A 17479-nucleotide genomic window follows, 5' to 3' on the forward strand; every position below is an offset into this window, starting at 1 on the left:
GTAAAGCCGATTGCACATATACAGTGGTTTGAGGAAGTATCTGAACCTTTTTGGAATTTCTCACATTTCTGTAAAATCATCAAATGTGATCTGATCTTTGTCAAAATCACACAGATGAAAAAAGTGTCTGCTTTAACTAAAACCACCCAAACATATATAGGTTTTCATATTTTAATGAGGATAGGATGAACAATCACATTTGATATTTTGTGCCCCCCCTTTGGCAGCAATAACTTCAACCAGACTGTAGCTGCAGATAAGTCTGGCACATCGATCAGGACTAAACTTGGCTCATTCTTCTCGACAAAACTGCGTAATTCAGCGAAATTCCTGGGATGTCTAGCATGAATAGCTGTCTTCAGGTCATGCCACAGCATCTCAATGGGGTCCAAGTCTGGACTTTGACTTGGCCACTCCAGAACGTGTATTTTGCTCTTCTGAAACCATTCTGAAGTTGATTTACTTCTGTGTTTTGGATCAATGTCTTGTTGCAGCATCCATCCTCTTTTTTTATTTCAACTGTCTTACAGACGACCTCAGGTTTTCTTGCAAAATATCCTGATAAACTTTTGAATTCATTCTTCCATTTATGATTACAAGTTGTCCAGGCCCTGAGACAGAAAACAGCCCCAAATCATGATGCTCCCTCCACCATGCTTCACGGTGGGGATGGAGTGTTGATGTTGGTTAGCTGTTCCATTTTTCCTCCACACATGACGCTTTGTCTTATTCCCAAACAATTCAACTTTGGTTTCATCAGTCCACAAAATATTTTGCCAAAACTTCTGTGGAGTGTCCAAGTGCCTTTTTGCGAACATTAAACAAGCAACAATGTTTTTTTTTTCAGACAGCACTGGTTTCCTCCGTGGAGTCCTCCCATGTATTTTACATATACGTAGTTGATGTGTGCACAGAGATATTGGACTGTGCCAGTGATTTCTGTAAGTCTTTAGCAGACACTCTAGGATTCTTTTCTGAGTATTCTGTGCTGAACTCTTGGCATCATCTTTGGTGGGCGGCCACTCCTTGGGAGAGAAGCAACAGTGCCAAACTCTCTCCATTTGTACACAACGTCTCTGACTGTTGATTGATGAACATCCCAACTTTTTGAGAAGGTTATGTATACCTCCCCAGCTTTATACAAATCAACAATCCTTGATCGCAAGTCTTCAGACAGCTCTTTTGACCGAGCCATGATGCACATCAGACAATGCTTCTCTTCAAGACAATTCTTACCAGGTGTGTGTTTTATAGTGGGCAGGGCTGCGTTAAACCACTCATCAGTGATTGAGCACACACCTGACTTAAAATGTTTGGTAAAAATTTGTTTCAATTGCTCTTTAAATCTCCTTAGGCAGAGGGTTCACTCACTTATTTTTCCCCCTTCTGTCATTGTTTGCATGCTATCCTCATTAACATATGAAAACCTATAATGTTTGGGTGGTTTTAGTTAAAGCAGGCACAGTTTTTACATCTGTGTGATTTTGACAAAGATCAGATCACATTTGATTGTGATTTAATGCAGAAATGTGAGAAATTCCAAAAGGTTCAGATACTTTTTCATATCACTATAGTATAGTAAAATACCAGATATGTATAACAATTAGAAATCAACCATTTACATTAATTAGACCTAATACAAAACAAAATTAAATGACAAATAATTTACTGTACTAACCTTCAATACTGAGAGGTAGCGGACAAGACACTGTTACGCTGTTTAAGTCGCGTAACTTAAAAAAAAAAAAAAAATCCATAAGTTGGGTACGTCGTAACCCAGGGACTACCTGTACTTTTTCTGTACACCAGGATTATCTCTGACTACAACAACATAAAATGTCCAGTTCAGCTTGCATATTTTAAGTAATGGTAACAAAATGACCTCCAGTCCATGTTTAGACATAATAGTATTTCAAATGCAATGCGGAGGGATCAACATATCTGTTTGGCTGTTAGTTATGATATGATTATGTTATGATTATGTTAATATGAAATTGCTTCTAAGTCATAAGTTGTGTATAGCACAGTACAGTATATATACTATTTGTTTTGATTGCTTCTCCAGGCTGAGGAAAAGGCTCGTGTTGGAGTACGCTTGTTGGGTCACCTACTTCGAGGAGCATCTCAACGGGGTGGAGTACAAATGGAGATCATTGAGATTCCCCTGTCAGAGCGTCCTGTTGCTGTTGCGTGTTGTCCAGTTACAGGGGACCTCCTGGTTGGCTGTGACAAAACCTTGGTTCTGTTTACTTTGAGAAGACAGAACCATCCAAACATGGTAAATATGCTCATTTCATGGGCTCCAAATTTTTTCATGTAAGCTGTTTTTACTTTACTTTTACTTTTTACTGTACTTTTTTTCCTTTTTAAATTACTTTAAATTAAAAAAAAAAATCTCCCAAATGGATTCAAACAGTACTTTCCTAATGAAATTGATTATTGAGTTAATAATATTTCTGACCCCCCCCCCCCCCCCCCCCTTCATCCCTACTCCTTTTGGATTTCAATGTTAAAACTGTCATTTTCAGAGCCAACATAACATACAAGCACCTTCAAACACTCAGCAGAGTTCCAGTCAGAATCCAGGTAACACTCAAATATATAAACACAGTTTTGAGTTCACAAGAAATGGTTAGCTTTTATTCGGGATGTGTTCACGGCTCCATCCTGAATGCTTTTAGAGGTGGTATTCCCCTATTCAGATTAGGGCTGCCAAAAACAGTTACTATCAAATTCGTCGATGACTAAGCCTGACATGATATGCAATAAGTTAATTTATCTCACAGTAAATTAAAATGAGGTCTGTAATTTTTCTGGCTGTGATTTCAGACATTCAAAATAAAGAAACACATCTATATTAAAAATTGTAAAATGTTAGCATTGCTACATAGAGGCCAATAGAAAAAAGACAACGTACTACCCTCTTTAGCCTGCTATAAAACATATGCAGGGTTCTCCAAAACGCAAACATGCGGTTTAGAGGTAACACTTCAAACACGAAAACTCACTGGTTTACAGCATTTGCAAACGACGCGAAAAAAAAAAAAAATCTATTGCTGACACCAGATGCATGGCAAAAATCGAAGACAAGTGCACTTTAAAAAAAAAAATAAAAAAACTTAGTGTAAAGCAGTTAGCAGCTTAGCAGATGTACTTCCGGTGTACATTTAAAAATAAAAGCATATCATGTGCAACATGTAAAGATTTCTGAAATTCACATACTTCACATTCTAAAGTAAAATAGCTTTAAAATGACATCAATTATGAAAAAACGGTTGGCAATCAATAATTTGGCTTCAAATTTGCTGACATGCGCACTTTGCACGACAAGATGACAGTCATTTGGGATCAAATAAACACATTTGGTTGGCTCTGATTGGCAGAGAACAGAATAGCATTGGATTTCTCATCTATTTCATATTCTGCACTTAGCTTTCAAATGACTTGTTATGGATTGTGTCTGTTTTTTTAAAAAATATACTTTTAATATACAGTAGTTTTATTTAAGAATAACAATTTATTGCATTTGAATGGGTGATTTATCACATAGTATTGTCACTACATTAGTGGTTGAGTTGGTAAAAAAAAATTGACAATTTTGGCAATAATTTGCTAAAATTTGTTATCACGATAGGCCTGTCGATAACTAATATTATAAGTGTTATCACCGTTTATGTTTCCGTGCTTTTCTTTCATTTCATTCATTTCAGTCATTGAAATATAAGCAAAAAACATTTATTGTATTCTTTGTTTGACCAAGTGTGTTTGCTGAAAATCACATGAGTGAAGTTGAAGTGCTGGTCTTGAAAAAAAATGGAGAACTTGAAAATATGATCTTTAGACCAACACTTGTCTTGTGAGTTATAACACTAGTTAAAACTACCTTCATCTTCATTTTTATCAATACGTTGAAGTTTGATGAATTAATTTACTATTTTAAATTATACAGACAACTCATAGACTTCACCATCAGATAGTGATTGCGATAGTCAATGCACAACCGAAGGAAATCAAAGCTATTACAAATTAAAATATTCTCAATTGCCATCCCTGCATATATTTGAATGAAAAATAAAAAGCAAAACTAAACTTCACGTGTTAATTTTAGTTTTCTGCTGCACTATATACTGTATATTCCTTCATTTAAAAACTATTTTATGTCTTAAAAGAGTGAAATAGATTTTAAAGTATGTATTTTTCACATTATAGATAGTAGCATAGCACAACTTTTCATAATGCAGAGCTCTTGGTTTCAATGCACATTTACAGCTAGGCTGGAGTATCACTTTGAATTTAATGTGCATCTTCATTTATAAACATTTCAGAAATACTAGTCCAGGAAAAGAAAAGTTGAATAAAAATGGATTGAACTATGATTTGTGTTTTGATTTACAGTGTGCGCAAAATTACCTGAAATACCTCAAGCTGAAAGCTAATTATAGTTATATGCGAACAGCTGTTTGCTGGCACGATGATGTGTTGTTTTATGTGCTGTCAGATTATGTTCGACCAGTGGCTAAAATAATGAGTGATCAGTCGACTATCAAACTGATCATTTGTCGCAACCCTAACTCAAATAAAATGTTGAATAGTCTATATCTAATGAGTCAGGATGTTTTTCACTCTAACATCTCATGTTTTACTTCCAGATCAGACCTCAAACCACAACTTTCTTGACTTTGAACGCTCTGTCATCCTGCATCTTCCTGCAACTAAACCTGTACAGGTGTTGTGGCATTTGTTTTCTATTATTGTTATTAAAATAGTTTTGTTATCTTAGATCAGTGGTTCTCAAAATGTGGTATGAGTACCACCAGTGGTACGCGAAAGATTGAAGAAAATATTATTATTATTTTTTTTTTTTTTAAGCCAAGCGTAGTTCAGTTGTATTCAACTTCATGTACAAAAGATTCACAATTAATGTTTTACAACTGCTTCTTAGGAACAACTTCTAAGTGTAATAGCATTTAAATCAATCATTAAACAAGGGGGTCGGGAAAGCCAAAACACCCAGCATGTTTTAAAATGTTATTCCATTAGAGTCATGGACTGTGCTTGTGTGGTTGTCCGTGTATATATTTCTAAGTATACAGTATTCTGTTGAGAGCTTGTCAAGATTGTAAGCATTGTTATTTTTAAATGTAATTTCATTTATTTATTTATTTTTTTGTGAATGCGTTTGAACGCATCAGACATGAGCGAGAGTGAGGTCATGCTCGGTTTTTACGGGCAGTCACCGAGTTGTGATTGAAATAAATATTGAGAAAATAACAACGAAAGCATAACATCATTACTTGGGATGTTTTTGGAAAATAACAAATAGAAACATGGTGAGGTGCTGTGTAACAACCAGGGGGACGTGTGCATAACAGCGGCCAAGGCAAGTGGAGCCTCTCAGGGCAGCAGTTTTGTGAGTTTCGCTCTCCTGGAAGTGGCGACAATTTGACAGGCGAAAAAGTCATGAAAATGAAGCTGATAGTGCATCTGTGTAACTTGGGGTACCATGCAGCTCACTTTTGTTTAATTTTACCCTGCTCAATGTTTTATATACAGCGGTACCTCTACATACAGAGCATAGACTTCATAATATATTGACATGACACGGGGCGCAGGGCCGATCCGTGGGGGACCAATGTTAATAAACTTCAAATTCAAATATTTTCGAAACCAAAGCTGCTACCGACCTAAAACCAAACCAGGCACCTACCTTAGGCATATATGAGTCTCCATGAGCAGCGGCATCAAAAAATTCAAAGTCGTTCCCTTATAAAATCCCGATTGTTATTATTATTTTTTATATATATATATATGTCTAACAAAATTTTAAATTATGGATAGAAATCACATTAAATCACTAATTGAATTAAAAAACTAATAATAATTGAAATCAAAAATGGAAATAAAACAGAAAATGAATAAAAAGACAATAGCTTGAAATTTGAAATATATAGACAGTTATGAATATGATGTGGTAAACAAAAGCGTTTTTAGACCCTATTTAAAGGAGCTAACAGTTTGAGCACACTTCAGACCTTCAGGTAACTTGTTCCAGAGGTGTGGAGCATAATAAGTAAATGCTGCCTCACCCTGCTTGGTTCTTGTTATTGGAACATACAAGACTGGTTCCAGACGACCGTAAGGGTCTAGATGCTTCATAGGGATCCAACAAATCAAGCATGTATTTTGGTCCAAGGCCATTAAGTGTTTTGTAGACGAGTAGTAGTATTTTATAGTATATCCTTTGTCTCACTGGAAGCCGGTGTAACTATTTCAAAACCAGTGTAATTTGTCCAGCTTCTTTGTATTTGTAAGGACTCAGGCAACAGCATTCTGTACTAGCTGCAGCTTCCTGACTGATTTTAAAAAAAAAATCAAGACCTGTAAATATACCGTTGCAATAGTCCAACCAACTGAAAATGAATGAATGCTTAAGTTTGTCAAAGACTTGTTTAGTCAGAAGCCCCTTAATACTGGCTATATTTCTAGGTGGTAATAAGCAGATTTAGTGACAAACTTAAGATGATTATCAAATTTTTAATTCGAAAAGGATCTCAAATAAACAGAACACAGATTGAAATGTATTGGACGTCTGTTTACTAGTGATCAGCTCAATGAACTTCACAGAACAAGAAAAATGATATGTATTGTCAATGGCAATGAAAGAGTTCATTTTAAAAGTCACAAAGAGCCACAGCATAAGAATAAAAGAGCCACATGCAGCTCTGGAACCGCAGGTTGTAGACCCCTGGGGTATGCAGTATCACCAGTCAATAGAAAAAGACAAATTCTCAATGACAACATTGCTTTGGTACCATAGATTGCAGACATGGGGCAGGTCTCTTTTAGTCAAGTGTGCCTCTGAGCTAAAAGAAATGTACTTATGTTGGTCTGTGCGTGCTACAGCTTGATTAATTTAAATATTTCCTGCACCCCTCAAGGTGGCACTCTGTGCAGGATATGTTGCTGTGCAAACAGACCTGGAGGTGCTGGTCCTTAAACTGGAAGCTAATTATAAGCAAAATGAACTGGAGCTGGAAGAGTCATCGGAGGAACCAAAAGATGGTGATTAAATACAAAGCTCTCTGTGGGTTATCTTTGATACACTAGCTAAAATTGTTTAAAAGTGGGTTGCTGCTATTGCTGTTTTAAGTTTAGTCCAAGAACCAGAGATATTAAATTCAACCACATTAATAAACGTACAGTATTGTAAAATTAAGAATGCTTCTTTTCTTTTCTCCATTAAACAATGTTGTGCGCAGATGTTACTGAAGACCAGGCTGATTTCCTAATTCTTCCAAGACACCAGGAATTGCTCGGAGAGCGAGCTAAAGACTGTGACATACCTGTCAGCATCGAGAAAGCGGGGCTTGAGGAGAGAGGGCAAAATACTTTCTCCTATGTTTTGTTCAGGTACGTGTGTGTATGTGTGTTCTTCTTCAGAAAAAAAATAATTTTATCTTTTTTTTCCTCTGGTGATATACCCTACCTTAGGCGTTTTACTCCAGATTACTTACAGGGTTGCAGTGTGGAGGAGACGCACCTTCACTCCCTCAAACTCCAACCATTATTTACAAGTGAGTTGAATTGAATGGAGTATCGGTTAAGTCACTAACTGTGAAAGGTGTAGTTAAATACCCAGAAAACCTGTGAGGATATTTATCAGTGTCATTTGTACTACATGTGTATCTTTGTCTATGCAGGCTGCCAGTCACCGGTCGAAGAACCAACTTGTGTGTTCTGCTTCTTTTCTCTTCCCACCACTGGCTACCTGTACAGCCTCAAAGGCGGAGTTGAGCTTATCTCAATTTATCAATATCCAGAGAAGGTCTTGGAAGCGGTGCTGACAGACCACTTGCTACATGTCATTACACAGTAAGTTTTGTTTAAAAGGTTATAGTTACTGTAAGGCTAGGTTCATACCGCAACAACTACCAAGGGTGGATCAGTTGATACTAGTGTTACACCGATACCATTTTTTGGGCCCGATACCGATACAGATACCTGGCTGTGCAGTATCGGCCGATACCGATACCATTCCGATACCACTCTGTTTGCAAAAAAATAAATAAAAAATACACACACACATATATATCTATATATTTATATATATATATATATTTATGTGTATGTATAAGGGATGCAACGATACAGTTAAGTCGCGGTTCGGTACGATTTTCGATAAAATTCAATACATTTAATGCTCTGAAACAGAAAATACAACTGATTATTATTATTATTATTATTTAATTTTTTTTTTATTTGCTAACAAGCAAAAATAACAGTGCCATCATATAAACAAGCATTTTAGTGCATAATATTTATGTGCTTACTTCTTACTGACCTGAAGAAATTTTGTATATACTGTAAGTGCTGACACAATCTTTACTGTTTGTAAAGTGGGGCACACTGTTGATTGCTGCAGCTCTCTTAGCAGCTATATTTAAACATCCTATTTGTGGTCCAAGTCCATCTGTAACGTGCTGAATTAACAGTATTTGCAGCATTATCTATAGTCACTGATATGGATTGATTTGGCCTGCTTAACTTCCATACAGTCATGGCGGTTTCTAATTCATCAATGTAGTATATGGACTACGCGTCGCTCTGGGCTCACACAGCTAATGGCATGGGATCTATTGTAGCACATCTAGGTTGCTATTTGATGATATCTAGTGTGTGCGCGCGAGGGTTGGCATGGGATCTAACATAGGACATCTAGGTTGCTATCTGATGATATTTAGTGTGCGCGCTGCGCCGCTTGAGTGTTTTCTGCCCACAGAAGTCACTTCTCCTCATTACTGCACAAGCACAACACCAGCATATGGCAATCGACTTTCATAAACAGGACGATTTTGAAGTACGGCGCTCGTAATTTGCCACTCATTGTTCATCATTAAACCATGAGTTTGCTTAGTCTCTCACGGTCTTAATCTTTCTGATCCCATTGGCGCTACATCAGCATGCGTTAGCTTAAGCATGCTAATCGTTTGTGAATGCTATGTTAGAAAAGCAGCATAACATTGCGGATATGCGTTGTAGTGGACATCCTTAATATTGAAAACTGTAACGGTCACTTCTGTGATCCTCTTTCTTCCTTTGGACCTCCACCACACGGTGGCGCCTCTTTATGTTGTATGTTTACTTTCTTCTTCAGTTGCTACCTACTTTTTGGGGAGTCAAGTGTGATCATGTGTGCATGGTCCGTTGCACTCCCGAGTGACGGGTGGTTGAGCTGGATTTATTTATTTTTGTCTATTAAAAGTGCATAAGTGGACGTCTACTCCCTTTTTTACCTTTTATGCACTCATCCTGCCCTGCCACGCGTTACAAATGGCGCCCGAACATTTTTTCCTTGGACCTCAATCGTGTTTTGGATTCGAAGGTGACATCGACTGCCTCACGTGGATGGTGGTTGGCGATTCCTGTGCCTCTGAGGATCGGAGTTTTCCCGACCGCGGCTGCGATATTATCGTGAGAAGGATCCGTCTATTTCTTGGATGTGATGGTCCGACCGCTGTTTCGACATTGGTTTGGGATCCGTCTATTTCCTGGATCGTCAAGGCGATACGACCTCAGGCCCAGACGTTGCCCCAGGATGGCGTCTGGTTGGGCTAATCATAAATGGACCGATGCCTTTCACACTGACAGACTTGGCCTGGAGTGAGCCGTTTCTGGTTGTTGGCCATGTTTTGTGCTGCTCTTTGTTTGTCATGTGTTGATTTGGTTACCATATTTGCCCATGTTTGTTGTTGAAATTGAGGTTCATGTTTTTCAAAGCTTTTGAAGTTCAAAGAGTAAAAACCACTGTGCATTTGTTTTTCTTATCTTTCATATAGTCTTTGCCCTATGTGCCTTTCAGCCTTTACAGTCGTCTATGTATAGTATTCGCTGTTTTATGGTTCATCTTCAGCTGTGTACGGCTGTGGACAGCCTTTTTCTCATCAGGGGGGACTATGTAACGGTCACTTCTGTGATCCTCTTTCTTCCTTTGGACCTCCACCACACGGTGGCGCCGCTTTATGTTGTATGTTTACTTTCTTCTTCAGTTGCTACCTACTTTTTGGGGAGTAAAGTGTGATCATGTGTGCATGGTCCGTTGCACTCCCGAGTGACGAGTGGTTGAGCTGGATTTATTTATTTTTGTCTATTAAAAGTGCATAAGTGGACGTCTACTCCCTTTTTTACCTTTTATGCACTCATCCTGCCCTGCCACGCGTTACAAAACGAAGATGTTATTTTCGTTTAATAATTTCGAGACAAAGACATACAGATATCATGCATCGGGATTTGGGAAGTTGGCTCACGTGGGGAGGACAGTTCTAAAGTGATGCCAGTAGATGGTATCGGCGCCCTAAATGTTGGTACTCGTCGATACCGATACCACCAGTTCGGGCCGGATCGGTGCCCCTGCCGATACTGGTATCGGTATCGGTGCAACTTTAGTTGATACAAATCACTTTTGTATCCAGCGAAGGGTCATTTGACTCTACTCAGCATAACTTTTGTGAGCATTGAGGTCCTCATTAGTCATTCCCATTCACACTCTCAAAACCACACGGTTGGATTGCTCCAATTAGCATCTTGAGTGTTTGCAGGGCAGGGCTGCCTGTTTGTGGAGGACTGTCTGACATTACAGCATTGAGAAAGAACAGCTGCCTCAATCTCTGAATAGTTGTACTGTTTCTTGTATGTATTTGTATGGCATTGTAATTGTCATATTACTGATGATGTATGGCTGATGATGCACAACACAATACGTAATGAGTCTTCATGATTGAATATTTATTTTCCCTGCAGTGTATCCTATCGAGAATGACGTGCCACGTGACTACTCTGTTGTATGATGCCGCCTCAAATTTAACTTCATTACAATATTAGTGAAGTGTTTGCCCTCTTACAGAAATCATATTAAAACAAAAAATATATTTCTCCCAATCTTTTTCCATTTTCAAATAAAATGAATGGTTTCAAATGGTTTAAATAGCTCCAAGGAGCCTCTGGGGCAGCCGCAGGTTGCTGACCCCTGCATTAGAATAACGTAGAGCCAGCATGTGTGCTTATAATTTGTTTTTATGTTTCTGCGCATGCGGGTCAGTTTGCTCAGCATGTGTTAGACTGCGAGCTAGTGCGCATGCATCACACTTGAACGGGCTTGAAGGAATAAGCTAGTAAAACACTTAAATAAAAACTGTTTAATGAAGTATAAAACGGCATGTACCGTATTTTCCGCACTATAATGCGCATCGGAGTATAAGGCGCAGCTTCAATGAATGGCCTATATTAAAATGGTTTTTCGTATATAGGACGCACCGCAATAGTAGTAGTAGTGGTGTTGGTTGGGGTTATGTTATGCCACCACTGGATGAAGCTGCGCTAAAGGGAATGTCATACCAAGATGAATCAATATTGTTCCGTATATAAGGCTTATCGGATTATAAGGCGCACTGTCTGCATTTGAGAAAATTGAAGGCTTTTAGGTGCGTCTTATAGTGCGGAAAATACGGTAGAGGTAGCCAGGCATATTTTTTTTGTGCAGCATGATTCTTGAACCACTATGAAAAGTTACCTTAAAATATTGATTGGTACAAGGCACAACAAGCACATTGTAAACTGCGAAAGCCCTTCGAAATCACTTGAAAAGCTTTTTTAATTGTTTAATCACCATTTCGTGAGATCATCCTTATCGTAAGCCTTGTATCGCAAATCGTATGGTATTGCGAGGTACCCAGAGGTTTCCACCCCTACTGCATAGTGATGGAAGTAATCAAATTTAATCATGCTACTTTGATTATCAACTATTAAATTATTTGTGTATTTTTGTCTGATTGATTATTAGGAATGCTCTGCAATGCTTCACGGTTCGTTGTGCAGCGGTTGCAGCCAGGTTTGAGGACCCCTACATCGATACCACAATGAGGGTATGAATGATGAAAATACCTCCCTTGTTACCCAAATTGTCCATTTTTCACTGACACTCACCATATCCATTTGTTGTTTAGGGATTTAAAATTGGTATTTATTTTCATCAATCATCTTTGAAGCAATCTGTAAATAATGACTAATGCCTAAAACAGCTTGTTTTCATTGGCACAATCAACAAATGTGGTCTACTGGTGTGATGTAAGCAGAGGCACTGGAGACAATTTTTACATTGGAGACAGCATAACCTTTGTTGCTTAATAGGGCTGCAACTAACGATTATTTTTGTAATTGATTAATGGGACGATTTATTAATCGATTACTTAAACTGAACTGTTTTCAATTACATTAACAATTTACCTTGAAGTTGTTTTAGGCATATGGAAAGTAACAATGAAGGCAATGGTTGCTTATTGCCTTCAAAAATAATATTTTATTAAAGCTTCCTGACTTAGCTGTGGCCTACAACTGTACTGTTAAGTACATAAAACTTGTTTAAAGTTTCTAAAAAGGGTTCTGAGTATAAACATAAAAATATTTTCTCAGCTCACAAATCAGACAAAAGACCTTTTCATTGAAATTACAATAAAGTGCTGCTGATTGAAATTTTTTTTCTTATGGGCAAAGCGCTGATATAAATTGTGTCAGTGACACATTCATTTTCTTCCAACAAACTAAGCAACAAAATCGAATAAGGGGGTGGCAGTCTGTAATGTCAGTTTTCTTTATCAAACAGTTGTTCATAAATCCAATCCAATTTCAAAGCACACTCTCTTGTATGACAATTTACCGTTTGAGTTTGTATTGAAAGGAGACTATTATATGATTGTGTTTATGCTTGTGGTTTCTGTATAAAAAGAAATGAGGCAATTTTACTATCTAACAACTCAAGTGCTGATATGCTTCTCCAAAACACAATATAAACAGACACTCAAGACACTAATTAGCATAATCGCTCATCAACAAAGAATTACAAACAATACAGTTGGTTTCATTTACTCACCTCAGACGGAGACACACTGAATCTAAAAACCCACACGACTCAAGACAATCTAACTCTTGTTTAAATATTATTCATTCAGCAACTAAACCTAAGTTTAGCAGTGAATTCTCTGTCTTTCTGTAATCATTGGCACTCGTGCAGCCTTGCACTACACGCAAACAAGGACCCAAACGGGACTGCGCACTGCTGCCCGCAAAAATTCATTATAAAGTTCGTTGGTAACTAATTTATTAATCGATTAGTTGTTGCAGCCTAATTGCTTATAATGCTCAAAGCAGCCTGAATCTTTTGAAAGACTGGAATATGAATCCATAGAAAGATGCAAATGAATAGTGGTGATGATCAGTCGCTGTCAGTGACACGACCCAAGCACTGCTACGACGCAAGCTGACGTACTCCACGTACAATATGAAAATTAGGAGTGGGAACCTCTTGGTACCTCATGATACGATACGATTTGCGATACAAAGCTTACGATAACGATGAACTGACGATATGGCGATACAATGATTATCGATACATTGGTCAGGAAATCATTCTAGGATATTCTACAAGCAACGAATGAACAGAAAACCACAATTTTCATCCTTGGGCTGTGTGTTTATCACTAGTGGACGTCCAATCCATTTGAAGTGGGAGGGATGGCAGCGAATGAACAAATGTTCATCGCTGACACCGCTGACAAACAGATTGAATGTCTATGGCCATCAGTGGCAGCCAATGCCAGGCAATGGGGTAATTTTGGGCCATTTAAGGTAATTTACCTGTTGATTTTCATTTACTTCCTGTTGATTTTGGGGTATTTTATGGGTCACTTCCTGTTTATTTTGAGTTACAGAACAGGAAGTGACCTGTTGATCACCCAAATAAATAAGCAGTGACTCAAACTCAACAGGAAATGATCTGTAAATGCCCTAAAATGAACAGCAAGTGGCCTGTAAATGCCCCGAAAATCGGACCGAATGATTGTGAACGCTCTGGTTTTGAATGAACAAACGTTCCCAGTCTAAATGGATTGGGCGTCGAGCACCGTCAATGGCAGCCTTAGAGTTAACTGAGACACTATTATGGTGGAAGATTTTGGTAGCAACTTGATGGTTCTTTTTATTTTTACTTTTTTTAAAACACTGTCACCTTTTTAAAACGATATCTCGATTCTTGACAGGAGCATATCGATAACTTTTTGGGATACAAAGTATCACGATATATCACCATTTTGATATTTTGTCACACCCCTAAAGAAAATGTCACGCATTGTGAACATATGACAGAAACTATGTTGCATTTTCGTCTCGTCAGGCGAAGACTGGCATTTGTCTCCCAAGCCACGTTTGTAGCTCGTCATCGTGATGCCATCGTCATGAAAAAATTGTTCGTCGACGAATTATTTTTATTATCATCATTGTTGATGAAAACAACACTGGCTGCCATTCTCCCAGAATTGGAGTGGATTAAATGCCTACTACTGTCGTGATAAACTCATTCCAAGTCACAGCAGAAGGATAAAAATAGCTATTTTTTCAGTTTATTAGTTCTTTTGTAGAATATAGATAATATTGCCATATTGTGAGATCGTTATCGTAAGCCTTGTGTCGCAAATCATATCGCATCGTGAGATACCCAGAGGTTACCACCCCTAGTAGCCTAGCTACTGGTATTTTGTTTCAAACCCCCATTAAGGATTAATTTAATAATGATGTGTGTGTGTGTGTGTTTACAGGCTTGTCCGCCCAGCAGCCTTGAGGTGTGTGCCCTTAGGATGCAGTTGTTTATTGGCCTTCGCTCATTGTGCGTGTGCGGCTGTCACGTCATTCTGTTGTCTACCGCTGACACTGAGACCCCTGAGGAGACTGAACGCAACGCACAACGCCGAGGCCTGTATGTCACACTGAAGCAAAACACTATACTTAAAAAGAAATGCAGCTACATGGTCAATCCTTTAGTCACAGAACAATGGAGAAATTTTAGTATGTGTGCGTCAAACTGTTTAATGTGTGTGTGTTATACGTTTTAGCATGTTGAAAGAACACACCGTGCTGACTGGTATTTTCCTTGCGGTGGGAATTGATCCCACCACCACACCAGCTCTGGAGAGCCTTCTATCACGTCCCTTACTGTAAGATTACTCCACCCCTAGCTGCCACTTGCTGTCACTTCTAGTCTAAGCTGCAATGTCAAATCCTTTAAAGTGCTGACAGACATTATTAATAATGGAATTAATAAACACTAGTTCAATGGTTCTTAACCTTGCTAAAAGTACCGAACCCCATGAGTTTCACATGTGCATTCACCGAACCCTTTGAAAATTAATAATGAAGCCCCCCCCCCCCCCCCCATTCAAAACGGATATAGCTAAGCTAGCAAGCAAATCCGTGTTGAAATGTATTCAAATTTACTACAAATAAATTTGGTATTTTGCATTTAAATATTTTTTTTGTCTACATTCTTTTATTTTATATTTATTTATTTTACTTTTAACCTGTCCATCTGCTTAGACACGGAGAATTGGAATCAAAGTGTCCTTTGGTCTGAACAGCTTTAATGTATCACATGGGAGTTTGATATACGCCCATTGTGGTTGTTAAATATTTCTACACTCATTTTATGGTCGCATCCTTGTATACTATTTTCATGGCATAAAATGTGATGCATGTTTTTTTTTTTTTTTTTTTAATTATCTGCGCAGTGCATGCTGCCTGGTCTGGTATAGTTCCTCATATGAAGTGCGAGTCAACCTTCCACTGAGCAAACCAGTTTCTCTTCCCATTAGATATAGGGCTAGGAGTTCAAAGATATGGAAAATAGCCTGTAAATTGGCGGCAACCTAGTCTAAAACTACACTTGGCCTTTAGTATGAACATAGGGCCCTGTGTGTCTTAACCTTCACTTACTCACCGAACCCTTGGGTTTCAATCAAACCCAGGTTAAGAACCACTGCACTAGTTTATGGGATAATAAACTGACAAAATTGGCTCCAGTTACATAATCATAGTACTAGTTTAACATCAAAATTAAATTGCATCGCCCGAAACATCACAAAATGGAAGCTTTGGCTTACAGCTTTGGCTTATCGTGACAGCAGTTTTTTTTTCTTTCCTAAACCAATTGAACCTTAACAACCTTAACGACCTCAAGATTATGTGCCTTAGCTTGACAGACTAATAGTTTCAACTAAAATGTAACATTTTTTTTACCCTTACTTTCCTATGCCAACACAACTACTTTACCATGCCAGCGGGGGTTATTGAGTGCATGGACACAAGGTTAAGCTACTCTCCCGGCCACATTTTTGGCACGCCTCTCCCCCACTTCCATGCAAGTGAGGCTTCGCAAGCACGTGTTCGGGGAGAATCACTTCTCTCAGCCACAATTTACATATCCCTTGCTACTACCTCCCGAAGTAACATTACTTTGGAATTTTAGACATAGTTTGCTTGCTAATTGTATGATGTCCTTAGTAGTGGGAGTAGCATGCCAGAAAATCCCTCCTTTAGAAGGGCCCCCCAAAAAATCCTGCTGGCTGTGGAGGTGACAATAAGTTAATTGCTCCAGGAACTAACTGGCCATTTGAGGACTTAATGTGCATTTTGGACCGCTCTACACACATACTCTAATTCAGCAGCACTTGCACTAAGCCATCATAATTGAAAATACAGTCGGGTAGACCCCTCTATACACACTTAATGTGTGTCCCAAATTTTTGGACTATAAGGCACACTCGAGTATGAGCCGCTCAAAAAAAGCATATTTGTTAATATATGATCCGCAATGGACTATAAGTCGAATATGTCCACATTGTCTCATGGTAAACATACCAAAAATACTCAGCTTATTAGCGTGTAAAAATCCATAAATCAGCTGCACTGGACTAAGAGTATAACACGCAAGCTTCAAAGTGTGTGTGTGTGTGTGTGTGTGTGTGTGGGGGGGGTAGTGGCATATATACTGAAAATTACAGTAATTGGTTCTTTTTAACTCATTTGTCAGTGCTCTACAATTAACATGAAAATCAGTGCAATCATTTTTATTACTAATTCTGCTCACTAAGTGATCAAGAAATACATAGCATCAATACATACAGTAACATATCATTTGCACTTTTTGGCTTGATACAGGTAAAGGTATGTCTCGACACACACACAAAAAAACATAACTTCACAGGATGTATAAGTAAGCTATAGGAGATATGGATTACACTCCCAAAGTTTTTTGATAATCATGCAAATATATTTTAATCAAGAGTATTGTTTTCTTGCAAATTTTAGTTTTCAATTTTTGGGCTGTTCAGCTACAGCACCCAGCATACATTTTGCATAAAGTACTCCCAGACTTCATAGTATGGAGTATAAAGTTAGAAATTCAATCTTTTTTCCCCGTCTTGAATAGTAGATTAACATTTCACTCATAGACAGTGAATCCGGAATTCATACATACACGCCAGTACCTGCTCTACCTGGATCTGGCACACATACACGCCAGGTCCAGGTAGTGCTCAAGCACTGGCCCTTTCCCTTTTAACTGAGCAATAAAAAAAACCCTAACCCATATCAAGGTTAT

General features: G+C 38.2%; 1 protein-coding gene across 4 annotated transcripts in view; it reads left to right on the forward strand.

The window, feature by feature from the left end:
- hps3 (HPS3 biogenesis of lysosomal organelles complex 2 subunit 1) overlaps nt 1-17479 on the forward strand; it is a 42419-nt gene that overhangs the window by 5902 nt on the left and 19038 nt on the right. For 2 of the 4 annotated variants that reach the window (XM_057841986.1, XM_057841989.1), the window contains 10 exons: nt 2066-2278; nt 2529-2586; nt 4650-4726; nt 6939-7062; nt 7260-7410; nt 7492-7574; nt 7701-7872; nt 11837-11918; nt 14643-14800; nt 14937-15038. In XM_057841986.1, the coding sequence (XP_057697969.1) occupies nt 2066-2278; nt 2529-2586; nt 4650-4726; nt 6939-7062; nt 7260-7410; nt 7492-7574; nt 7701-7872; nt 11837-11918; nt 14643-14800; nt 14937-15038 (1220 nt within the window). The remainder of the gene's footprint in view (nt 1-2065; nt 2279-2528; nt 2587-4649; nt 4727-6938; nt 7063-7259; nt 7411-7491; nt 7575-7700; nt 7873-11836; nt 11919-14642; nt 14801-14936; nt 15039-17479) is intronic. The other 2 variants (XM_057841987.1, XM_057841990.1) reach the window with 1 other exon arrangement.

The sequence above is a fragment of the Corythoichthys intestinalis genome, chromosome 7 (genome assembly GCF_030265065.1).
Source record: "Corythoichthys intestinalis isolate RoL2023-P3 chromosome 7, ASM3026506v1, whole genome shotgun sequence".
In the NCBI taxonomy this organism is placed as follows: domain Eukaryota; kingdom Metazoa; phylum Chordata; class Actinopteri; order Syngnathiformes; family Syngnathidae; genus Corythoichthys; species Corythoichthys intestinalis.